This window comes from Ambystoma mexicanum, chromosome 2q (assembly GCF_040938575.1).
Source record: "Ambystoma mexicanum isolate Mex_15411 chromosome 2q, UKY_AmexF1_1, whole genome shotgun sequence".
Classification (NCBI taxonomy): Eukaryota; Metazoa; Chordata; class Amphibia; order Caudata; family Ambystomatidae; genus Ambystoma; species Ambystoma mexicanum.
In genome coordinates this window covers 946,103,190-946,116,432 of record NC_090924.1, presented here as the reverse complement: position 1 = coordinate 946,116,432, position 13,243 = coordinate 946,103,190, and the positions used below count along the sequence as shown (strand labels likewise).

The 13,243-nt window shown below is 43.5% G+C and overlaps 1 protein-coding gene across 1 annotated transcript in view; it reads left to right on the top strand.

Annotated features, from left to right (window-relative positions):
* Positions 1-13,243, top strand: part of DNAH11 (dynein axonemal heavy chain 11) — a 4,227,155-nt gene that overhangs the window by 2,679,659 nt on the left and 1,534,253 nt on the right. The window contains exon 51 of the mRNA XM_069648254.1: positions 2,795-2,988. Within this exon, the coding sequence (XP_069504355.1) occupies positions 2,795-2,988 (194 nt within the window). The remainder of the gene's footprint in view (positions 1-2,794; positions 2,989-13,243) is intronic.

Sequence of the window (13,243 nt, the reverse complement as noted above, 5' to 3'; positions counted from 1 at the left end):
TCTTTAAATGTTGTAGCTATATATGCTGGAAAAATAACCTACAAATTAATTCTCAAAAATCGAAAATATTCATTATTGGGGCACAATCCAGGAAAGCTAAGTTCACATGGTCCATGAATGGTTTGACGCTGGAAATAGTCAACCAATATATGGATTTGTGCTTCCAAATTTGGGATGCCCCAACTCCAGAACTTTATAAGGATGTTATTTTCTCCAAAATACTGAAGAAATGGTTCCTCTTCAAAAAATGTATCCTCTTTAGAGCTGGTAATAACATTGAGGGACAAATTGCTCTTTAATGGAAGAGCATTGTGCCAGGAATGTTATATGTCTTTTCTCGCTGAATGCCTGTTGGTCTGGATGGACAAATTAGAAGGTAAGATCCTGAGATCTATTCTGGGGGTTCCGCAATTGGTGCTGGTGGAGGCACTACAGTGCGAACTGTGTGTCCAATCAATAAAGTCATGCTGGCTAATACAACGCTGTACTTTATATCTTTTGATCCTGTCTACACATAATGAATTGAATACATTGTTTAGCAATTTAGACTTCTCTAATTTGCATGTTTTTAAAAATGAATTTGTAATACAATTGCGTGCGTTCAGTTTGGAACACCTTGCCCACCGGAATATCTCCCTTGATGACTTGATACGTCTGTCTAACTGGCATATTGTCTTAAAAAAGGAAACCAGAATAGCTTACACAAGTGATAAAATAGATTGTTTGTCCACCATGACCAGATACACAGAATACACTACTAAGGGTCTTTGCAAAAACATCCCTCTGTCTTATTTAACCAAATTATACTTGTCTGCAATTCGTAGATTTAATAACTACTAGCAACTGAGCATACTTCCAACATTAGAGCATACTGGTAGGTGGACGAAACTCCCTAGAGACAAGAGAACCTTTTATCTGTGTAGTCTGGCTGTTGAAACGGCATGACATCTACTGACCCAATGTACTGTAATCTACCCTTATTATTTAAAGGGCTACTACCATTTTACATCCAGTCTGTCACATATTGAGGGTGATCATTTCTGGAGTAATATCTTTGGTGCAGAATCAGTGCTTACTAAGACTGCTGCATATTATATCTGGAGATCAGCCCTTAGTCTAATTTATGAGGATCAGGTTTTAGAATTGTAACAATTTGAATTATTTTCTTAAGTCTGGAAGATGAGCGTCACTGGCCTTTTATATGTTTTAATATATTGTTCTTTTAATATTATGTTTATTAAGACATTGTACTGTGTTATGATTGTGTTTGATTAATATTAAGTAGAAGGTTTGTTTTTAACCAATAAACACATAAAAGAAGAAAAAGAAATAGTGGGAAATAAACCTAGTTTCAGAATAGAGCATCAATCGGAAAATGCATCTAGATTTCAAACACAGGAAAATGCACCTAGATTTAAAAGGCAAAAGTAATGCGAACAATGCAAGTAGATTTCAAACATGGCAGTAGTAGTTGAGTGCACAGAGATTTCAAACACAGCAGTAATGGGAAAACACACCTGGGTTTGAAACACAGCAGTAAATGGGAAATACACCTAGATTTGAAAGACAAAAGTAATGGGAAAAATGCACCTAGATTTCAACACAACACTAAAGGGGGAAATGCACCGAGATTTGAAACAAAGCAATCCGTCTTGTTTATTTAGGTACAAGAAGTGGTGGGATTTTACTGCATAGCATTAATGGCTGTACTCCTTGCCCACATCACACTTAGCTTGTCGGTCGCTGTAGTCTGTCGTTGTTGCAGGCAAACACAAGCAAACAAGAAGTTGAGCTGCTTCTTCAAAAACAGCCCTTTGCCTTGGGGCCCTTCACCGATAGCTGCCCCTTCACCTACTACTGTCACCTGAAATAATAAAAATCTGCAAAACAAAACAAGCTCTAATCCTATCTAGTGACTTTACTAGAAATAGCATACAAAAGAGCAACATCGAACTAAACATGTTCAATTCATGCAAGAAATCTGGCAGATTAATCCTATGTTATCTAAAACATTGCTTTGTGACTTTCAAGTTGATGTGCTTGTTTCATTTGGGACTCAGGTATGTCTTTGTGGTATGCACAGGCATGTTACCCCTTTCACGGCCTCATGTGGCAGTACAAAACATGCTTGATTTATACAGTAGTCCTATGAATGGACAGCTTCAAGTTGCAGATCCTCTATGCAATGCTACAGAGTGCAAAGCCATGTCTTTGTACTAATCTGCAAGGTTTTTGTGCTCTGGATCTTGGGGCCAGGATGAGCACTTGGGTTTCACTGTGTATATTGTACCTTTAGATAGTCACAAACGAAAATGGTTCTATTAAAAATGATGTTTTATATGAATCTGGGAATATGAATTATGCTTGTAAAAAAGAGATGAGTAACAACACACTGAAAAATCAACATGGGGGCCAGATGCATGAAGATTTGCTCTGATGCTATTCAGGTGATACTCGTGAATATGTTGTATTTCGAATAACTTCATAATACAGGCTGGCAGGCAGTTACTGGCTGGTATGGCCCACCATGGCAGCTATTATCACGTAGTTCACAAACATTTAAACTGAAACAAATCTATTTAAATCTGCACTGTGATTCTGGTCCCTGTTGAAGCAATATCTCAAAATACATCTCTGTCAAGTGGAGAGCAGCCCACAGTGATCCAACAGCACCTCAAGTTTGGTCATGTTGAATGCAAGTGACAGGCCTGTGATTGGAACATTGTAAAGTGTATTGAGTCTTTTCATTAAGGAAATAATGCAATTCATGTTGCTTTCTAATCTTTCACGTTAGGGTATAGATGATCATGTTATACACCATCAACCACTTATATACTGCCATTTTGCCAATGGGGCTGGAGAACCCATCTACATGCCAATAAAGGAATGGAAAGAGTTGAGGAAAATACTGGAAGAGACACTCAACAGCTATAATGAACTTCATGCCGCAATGAACCTTGTCTTGTTTGAGGATGCAATGCAACACGTGTAAGTATTCTATTGGTAAGGTCATGGTAAGGTCACGTAGAAAAGGGAAGGAATGATTGCATATCGCAGTGTCTCGGTCATCAGATGTTACCACGAGTAAATCAGTGTACTTCATAAGAACTCATCTGTCATGTCTTTTAGGGTACTAGTTCTTTAAATGAGAATCTCAGCTGGAGGGAGTGGTGCAATGAAGTAGCGTAAACTGGCATCAAGCCCCCAAAAATAAGGCACAGAAAGAGCCAAATAAGAAACAACAGCAATGTGAGATACTGACATAATGCAATGGGGAACAGTGGTGTTGTGGTGCCAATGCCAGAAATTATTATAATGATCTACAAATATGTTCCATACAGAACATCAGTTCTGTTACTTTCGCATTGGGAGTATATAGCAAATAGTCTTTTCTGGTCTTTGTTGTGTAATATTATCTCTACCATTATTGACATCATGGTGCTCATCTGGTGGCAATACCCCCAAATTACCACCAAAATCAGGTTCTGTTACTACCCCTTGGTACTGTGAGTTTGCCACGGGATTACAAGTGTTGGTAGGCTGGTGGTAGTCCCCCTATAGTATCCTATGGACTCCATTGGTGATTCTTTCCAGTATTACCACTGCAGAATAGCAAAGTGGTAACTCCACTGATTTGTGGAGGGAAAGTGAAGGATTTATGTCCAGAATCATGCTGGAGGTATATCATCCTCTTTTTATCAACAAATCACCGAGTTTACCTGAGGTAAATTCCAACAGTGGTAATTCCACCAAAACGTGTATTTTGGCAGTGCATGATAAATGGACGTAATTCTGTTACTGCCCAAAAAAGTGGCGCTAATGGAATTAGCGCCACTTTTTTACTGCACTGCCAAACTCGGAATGAGCCCCATTTATGCCTAAGTAATTTAGGGCCTAGTTGAGAGAATGGAAGTGCCCAAAATAAATTGGCGGTATTGGAATTGCAACCAAGTTAAATTGGGAGACGATGTGAAGGAAAACAGTCCAACATTAGTTCCTCCACATTAGCACCAACATGGAAGATTTATCGTGGTGAGAAATACTTCCTGGGGTAAATACTCTAAATCCCCAATGGAGTCCTATGGGACTCCAAGAACAGAGATTAACCTCGCTTTACTAATATTAATAATCTGTCAGATTTATTGCCAGACCAAGTGGGGATAACAGAAGCAGAGTTTGACAGTATTTTTATGGAATACTGCCAAAATCGTAATGGGTGCCTAATACCACATTTTTAGAAAGGTCTTTCATCTATTAGGCAACATTCAGAAAGAAAACCTAGCTACTGACCACTGGGCCAAAGTAATGCTAATTAAATTAATTATCATCGAGGGAAGAGAAACCAGAAACAATAGAAGACAAGCTATTTGGAGTGGGAACAAAGGGGAATAGAGAAACATGTAGCAGAATGGAGCAAATGGGCAGAGAGCACAGAACGTAAGAAGGTAAGTAAATGTGTGGGTGGAGGTTCGAAGTTAGGATCGGGGAGTATCGTCACAAAGAGGCCGAGCAAATTAGAGGTAAGTGATCGATAGCAGGATGGCAGAAAGCAACGTTTTGTGGGAACCCCTCTTAAAAAATAGGAATAAAATAGGAAATTAGAGGGAAAGCTTGGACTTACGTGTTGTTGGCCCCTGCATGCAAAGTTAAACATCTACAAAGAGGTGTGTAAAACCAGATAAAATCTCCTTTACTCTTCAATATTACTTTCCGCTTTGTAAAAAAGTAAACACTGCCAGCAAATTGAGATGTGCTGGCAGAGTTTACTAATGCATCCCTATGGAACCCACGTGCTCATTAGCATGTGCTAATGCAAGACGGATTCCATTGGAATCCGTTCGCTTTATGTCTACATGAAAATCACATGCAGGCCTAAAACAAAGTGTTCACACAAGGCAGAGGAGGAAAGCACAGTGCGCATAATAACTCTGCACCATGCCCCATCTTGAAAATGGGCAAGTGCAAAAAAAGGGAGGCATCCGCTTTGACGAATGACTTGTTGTTCAATGAGCAAAATGGCCAAAGACCACACAATGCCCAGTACGCCATCTATTGCCCAGTCGTAGCAATGCCCAACATAGCATATATTAACTTGTCTGTATCGTGTGCCAAGGCCTACAAAATCAGATTATTATGCCAGACTCTTTAAGGCAAATATTATGGATATTCCATAATGCCCAAAACCGTGTTGCCCAGTTTGCACAATGCTCTAAGTCGCCATAAAGCATTTGCACTAAATACTGCAATTAATTGCTCCAGCACGTACTCAAACGGAAATATTGCTCCCTGCAAAATGGAATTAACTAAAAGGCAACAAATCATTGCAACTTCAAATCCAATAGGAAAGTTATATCATGTGCATATAATTGCACATCAGTGCACCAGTGCAGCCTCTTCAAAGGAGCAGCTCAGCCCTCTATTTCCCCATTTCCATTAATAACAGACTCTTGCCAGTTATGTAAACTGGTTGGCGGGGAACCGGTAGACAGTAGCTCTTCTCCCAGACCTTTAAAGACTGTCCTTGCCTCATCCTTCTTCTTCTTCTTAATTATCGGAGGCATGGGCGGACCCACGCAGGCGCTTCCCCATCCCATAGGATGATGTGCACCGTACCCACTAATCATTACTTAGCTCCACTTAAACTCACAACTCCTCCCACCTCCCCGTCTGCCTCACAAAATCCAACATCACACTGCTCCTCCTCCTGCCTCTCTCCCCATCACCTCCCAGCAAAGCCCTCCCACTCAGCTCGGCCACACTCAACGCAGTCAACCGAACCCTCATCAATTCTCTCTCTGCAACATGTCTTTCACACCTAAGCAAAAAATGTCCCAGCGTTTCAGGCACCCCACACACCGCACAGTCCCTTGATTCACGCTTCCCTATTCGAAATAGACAGTCATTCAGCCCCACATGCCCTATCCTCAACCGATTCAGCATCGCCTCCCCCCCCCTCCTCCATTCTGAACTCCCTGCATCCACCTTCACCGACACTTTCCCACGAACACCGAACATCCACCTGCCCTTCACCCCACTCACCCACCTCTCCTGCCACTCATTCAGGACCCGTCTCACCATCACAGCCTTCACCTCATCCACACTCAAAGGCAACCTCACATCAACCGCTCCCCTCCTCATACCCTCACCTGCCGCCAGATCCACCAACTCATTACCCTAAATGCCACTGTGACTGGGAACCCACGCCAACTCCAAATCCATTCCCCCACGCACACAACCATCAATCTTCATCCGATTGTCCAAAATCACATTCTTCCTACCACCATCCCCTGCCACAATCGCCTACAACCCACTCAATGAATCCGAGAACACCACCACTTTCTCATACCCCAACTCATATACCCTATCAATCGCCAATGCAATCGCCACCAACTCAGCCCTACAAATAGACACATCATTCGTCAATCGTCCTACTTTATACTCCCCAATGCTTTCAAGATAGTACGTCATTCCCACTCTCCCAGACACAGGATCCTTTGAACCATCCATAAACACCTTGCATCCTTCCTTTCCTGCCACATACTCCTGACCCAAAGCTTTGATCTGACCCCGCATACCTCTCTTCTTTGACACCACATTCTCCAACTCCAAACACACCTTTGGAGACCTCATCATCCACCTCGGCTTTCTCTCCAAATCCGTATCTGTCACAATCATCAAATGACCCACACCCCACTGCACTCCCTTGCCTCATCCTTAGTGACTCATGTGGATGGGAATTCTAATCTTCACCAGAAATTCTAGCCTTCTGTAAGACAGAGTTACCCAAATTAACCTCTTTGAGGCACGTGAATGTTTTAGTCACTTTATTTTCAACCTTTTCCATAGCGCCACAGTTGTCACCTTTCAGCTATCTCTAAGTGCCAGTGTACAAACACCATATAAGAGAACACATGGGAAGTAAAGTGTAGAACAAATAGAAGAGGTAGGCTATGGGTGATAGATTGCAGAAATTAGAGTAATATGACAGGGAGAAACTAGCTGCTCCTAATGGAAGATGAGTAGAAAGGAGGCGGCTAAGGCAGGTCGAAGAGACGCAATCATTATATTCAATTAAAATGTGGTTAGAGAACAGGTGGGTTGACTTTACTCATTCAGAGCAATAACAGTCAATAGATTCTTTGAGAAGTGTGTTTTTCCATCATCTTTTTGAAGGATAGATAACTCGATTGAAATCTCAGGATCATATTTTAACTGTACTCCAAGGAGTTCTCCATGGAAGAATTTTTGTCTAGTAGAGTTATTTCGATGATCTGAAGTTTCTGTCTGGAGTATAGTGCTGGCCCAGTTTTCACAGGTACTTTAGGCCTTTTATCCAGAAACATTTGTATATGTTACCAAGAATATGTTTCTGTCTGCCACAGGAAGTAATTGAACATATTTTACAATGGGACTGATAGCTCTCTGTCCAATGTACTTGCTTTATTGTGTACTCTCTAGAGTCTGTCACATTATTGTCCAGGCCAGTGTATGCCACATTGCAGTAGTCTACTAAAGATCTGGCCATTTCGACATAGCGTTTCATTTGCAGGAGAGGCCACATTTTCCATAGAAGAGAGTTGGGAATTGGCACCCGCGACATCTGTGTTTTTTTGGATGGGTGAAGAAGAGCTCTGCATAAGAAATGCCACTCACATTTGTTAGCTTCTGGGTTGGAGTAGGGGCATTGCCCAATGGAATTGGCCATTAGAGTGGGAAAGTACTGCTGGTTGCTTTTCCCACAATGATAATGTATGATTTAAATCTATTGAGGATAGAAAGTTCATCCTCATGCAATGGTAGATATGTTGCAAGCATTTTGTGATGTTGCAATGATTTCCATTTGATCTGTATACACCTGGAAGTACTCATTTTTCGTTCGAAGCACTTGCCCCTTATGTTAATGCTATCTTTGTAAGTCACATGTTTCTTATGTATATGTTTTTTGTTTGTTTTGTCCCTGGTCATACTTTTTTTACACTCTCATAAACTGGCTCACAACCTGTTCATCTTTTTGCTATTTTACTGCCACACTTTGGGGTAATGTGTCGGCCATCAGCAAATGTGTAATTGTAAGTCAATTCTGCACGAAATTGATATCCCTGTTATTCAAATGAACACAAACGGAAATAAAAGTCCATGTGGTAGTATTTGATTAGTTGATCGAGAATAGATGATGTATATGTGCAGAACAATGCATCCATCAACACCATAATATACAAACATATACGTCCCGTCCCCTTTCCTCCAAGCTGTATGGGTGTCCCGTACACGGATGGGGCAGGAGCCTTTTGCACTGCAGAATATTGAACTTCCCCTTTCAGAGTTAATTTAGGCACGCAGGGGCATGGCAATGGACGTGATCGCGCACAATAACCCTTCCCCTGCGCGCCATACCCCTGTCCCTTTTTCCATGTCAAGGGGAACAGACTCCAAGCATGACATCAGCATATTGTTTGCTACGCACTTCATCTCAGCGTGGTAAACACACATCTTTTTTTGGGTTGTTTTACATTTCACCCCGGCCTTCTGTGCCCCGGTCCCTCTGGCGCATGTTGGGTGCATCGGGTTTCTCAAAGTGGGTGTTGTATGAGGGCTCCTTCCCGGTGCTGGATCCCGACACACACTGCCTCGAGTATCTGGGGGCCGAACATTGGTTGGACTCTTGGGCGGCTTGTGACACAGTAACGCCGAAATCATTGAAGAACAGGTTGGGGCACTGGAGAGAAATATTCTCCAAATCTCCTCCAGAGCATCTGAATAGATTCAAGCAGAAGAACACAAGGACAGAGAAGGTAAGTACCACTTTATTTACTAAACCACCCCAGCATGGAGAATCCTTTCTTGGGTGTACTTCGACTGGGAGCGGTCATAAAGACTTTTCTACCGGCTCCAGATCCGAGTCTTCAAAGACTACCAACGGCTACAAAGGGGTCTAGTGGCTCTATTACCAGACAGCAGTCGGAAGGACTTGCTAGATAGTGTACCAGGACTTGTCCTGAGACGGGTGCCTTTACGCAGAACTACCAGCACTTCTGCTGAGGGCTATGTAAGAGGGCAGAAGTATGAGTCTGACATAGTGGTGGCATGCTTGTTGGCAAAGAATTGTATTAATAATTGTAAAGAAAAGGAAACACCTACCTAGCCCTATTACTGAGAGGGGTTTCCCTGTCTCAAACCAAATAGTAAGGACTCTGTTAGGATATCCGTAAAAAGTATAATGTCCACCGTCTTGTGTCCAAACCTATTTCATCCCTTACACTAAGCTAACTATGGAAAAAAAGAGCATCTTCATGATCCAGAAGTAGGCTAGAAGGCTTCTCTCATTCCGGATACAGACCATTAGTGTTTAGTTTGAGGTGCGAAAAACACAATGAATGACTCTTTAAACACACTTCCCAAGTGTCAATACCATAACGTAGTGATAAATCTGGTTTACTATTCTTCCACACTTCACTGTAGAAATTTTGGTCACAAAACATATTTCCTTTCTATCCAGGGGTGAGGGGGATTAGAGAGGTGAGTCTCTTCCCCTTGTTTTTCTCTTCCAACTCAAAACTGTAGTGCCATGTCTGTAGCGTTATTCTGCCAGACTTGACTGTACAACTCAGAACTCCAGAAAATGTCTTTCTCCTTCACATGGGACCCACATCCCTCTGGGTTGTTTCAAGATCTCCCCGACTTGTTTGGCAACTCCTTTCTCTTCTGTGTGGGTCCCAGAACCCTTTGTTTGCTCAGGTTCCCTCTGACTTGCTCTGGGCTTCAGCCCCTTGAATATATGTTTTTTTGCTCTTGCATGGGTCCTCGACCCTTCACGTTTGCTTTTGTGGGCCTCATCAAACTTTATATGGGTCCCAGACCCTGGTGTGTTGCTTTCGCGCATTCTGTACCCGAACTTCACTCGCTGTGCAACTGAATAGACCTGGTGTACTCTCCTGTCAGGTACTGTTCCACATAGGATATTTCATGCAGTTTGTTTCACTCTATCTTTTTGACTTTCTCAGGGTCCTAGACCCTCTTATCCCAGCTTTGCTTTTCTAATTATTTTGAGTCTACTTTAGCTTTACCTTCTTATTCAGTTGGTCCCTAGACCCCTTTGTATTGGCTTTCCAGGACACCTAGCATACTTTTTCTGCAAAGTTTCTACTGATGTGGCATATATATGCTTGTATATTTCTGTTAGGGTCCTTGACCAATGTGTTATCAGCCTCTTTAGTTTGTATTGGGTCCCCAACCCTGCTCAGACTCCCCTTGTACTGTCCCCCGGCCTTCTTATGGACCCAGGAAGCACCCATACCTTGCTTTCAGGCTCCCGCTGCATGGCATCCTGCTTGGTATGTTCCAATTCTAAACCGGCGGCTCCACACCCCCTAGTTATACACTGTTGTACACAGCCCGAGGTTCCGCCATCAGGGATGCCCCTTCTGTTAAAATATCCTGCTTGGCTTATCCTACTGTCTGGGGGAGCTTCCGATCCTTCACTCTCTCTTCTCCTGCTGTGGTCCACATCACTGCTGTAGCGAGTCGGGCTGCGCGGCTTCCCTCCAGGAGGTGTCCTAAGTCTTCTACATACTAGGTTTCTCTTTGGTTTCTCGTGGCCTGCTAGTTCTTTGCAGCACGCTTAGAGATAGCGGCTTCTCTCGACTGCCATCCCAGTCTACAGCTTCTTGCCGTGTCTCTTTGTCTGTGACATTCAAACTTCGCTCTTGGTTCCTTGGGGGCAGGCTGGACACTTGGTCAAGTCCTTTAGAGAGGGCTTCTCCGGGGCTTCCCGCCAGTCCTTATGACTTTGCCAGTGTGCAGAGGTTCCCCCTCTCTATGGCAGGGACTCTTGTCCACAGCCCCTTCTGCTTCAGCGCAGCATTCTTGCTCCTTGCTACTCCAGGGAGGGCTTGACCAATAGCACAGACCTTCTTCTAATTTGTACTTTTAGAAAACAATAGGCAGTCTCCAGCAACAAGACTTTTCATATTGGTTTCCATTAGTATTCTTCATTGCTCCATCCTTCCTTCTTTTCACAGCACTGAACTGATGATCATCACAGAGTTCAGTGGCACACTTCTTCATGCCAGTATTTTCCTAGGACTTGGTTTCCTCAACACTACACAGATAGATAGAGGTGTGGCGGACCAAAGGGTACTGGGAGGGGTGAAAGGAAGGAGGGGAATACTGCATTCTCAGAAGGTGATTGTCACTGGGCCCATGGAGGGATTCCCTCCCCATGAGATCCACCTGCTGATCTCCACCCCAGTGGACCATCGGGTAGTGGCATCACAACTCTGATCTGTTGGGAAGGAGCTCCACCCATGGAAACAGTGATAATTCACTGGGATTTGTCACCTCTACAAGCCTCCATGAGAATCCTCAGCAGTCCTTAAGAGAACCTGGCCTTTGCCTGAGGGTCATCCCAGACCTCCTTGTAAGGGCTCTATGCTAGATGTTAGTTTCCCACTCATTCCCAATTCACCTCAGCTGCATCACAAAATGGAGGCTAGAAGAAGTCAGCTGCAAGTTCACACAGCATGGAGAGGGCCATGTCTTCAGTAGAGTCATCTCTGTCAGAGAGCCACAGAACCACTGCCAATAACCCAAACAGTCCTATGGGCAGGGCACAGGCAGTACAACAATTTACAACCGGAGAGCAATGGTCTGGCAGAAGTACATACCCTTCATACCCTTCATTATCTAGTGCCATGAGATATTCAGACCTATTAATGCATCAACCTAGACAGATGCCTTGGGTTCTGGTTACCTCCACTTGGGGTCCTATAGTGGAAGCTCCCAGAACCACAGCACAAAGTACTCCTGCCTGCGAGGACAGATTTTTTGATCAGTTTCTAAGCCTCATGAAGACTCCCCAAGTTTTTGAAATCTTGAAGGAGATAATTAAGGAAGTGCTTCCACAGGAGCAGCCAAGTACTCAAACAATAGTGGCTCCACCTCCTCCACAGTTACCAGCATCTCCACCGCCACTACAGCCACCATCATTTCCTGTAGCAATGCCAGCAGTACAGGATGTGTGTCCACAACCCTTGAACAAGAAAATGGACATGCTTTCGCCTGAGGACATCACACATGCCCCAAGTTCCGAAGGCCCTGAAGGGCCAGGATTAAGGTGCATACACATAAGGATCTTCCCATAAGGATGTTGATGCTGATGAAGAAGATGAAGACTCAGAATTCCCTTCTTCAGCCAAAGCCTTTCATGAAAGGTTGGCGGGTTTGGCAGAATACCTGGGAGTCCCAGTGCCACAGAGGGATCAGCCAGAGTCAGGAGTCTCAGCTGAAGTTTTGGCTCTTCAAACAACATCGGCTTCTTGAATTCCATTGCAGAATGATATTGTCGCAGTGACAAAAAATACGCTGGTTAAAACCACATTGCTGCCTATCGGTTAGCAAAAAACTGGATGCCCTCTATAAGCAAGCAGCCTCGGATGAGATACTTTTTTTTATCACACCCTCAACCACGCTCCACAGTAGTGGTGACTGCTTCACTCTATGCAAAACCCAGTGCAGGCACATCTACCTTCTCCACATCAGCTGTGTCCATTCCATTCAGAGGATAAGCTGCAGAAATGCTTCAGGAAGAAAGTGTATTCTAATGCAGCATTACTTTTGTGTCATGCTAATCCAGATGTGTTGTCAGCTGCTGCAAATCAGCATCTCCGGAGAAAGAGTGCAGTGCTTGCACAGAATTTGGCTACAAAATACAGGCATCTTTCAAATCAGGGCAAAGCTAGTGGCACAAGATATGCTAGAGGCATTCGTGGGGCGCATTGACACAGCGAGCAGGGGCATTTGTTTAGGATTAGACATGGACAGGTCAGCATAGATGTACCAATGTCGTCCAGGACAGGATTTTAGACCTGCAGTTCGAGGGCTCGGATCTATTCCATTCCTCCACCAATTATGAGTTAACCAAAAATAAAACCAGCTCCCAACATCAAAGTCACTGGCTGTCTTGACCAAACTGGTTATTAAATCCTTTGCACAGGGTAGAACGAAATCCAACACCAGACCTTTGGAGGGTTTAGAGGCTTCCAGGAGACGAGAGCAAGATAGGTCACCTAGTGCAAATAGGTTAAAACAACAAAGGACTAACGCTAAAAGTTCCTATTCACCCCCTCCTCTTCATCAGCCTCAGAAAATAAAAGAACATGAGAGCAACCTCCGGGTCCATGAGTCCCATTTGGGGGAAAGATTGACTCTCTTTAAGAGGCAATGGTGTCAAATGTTCACAGACCCT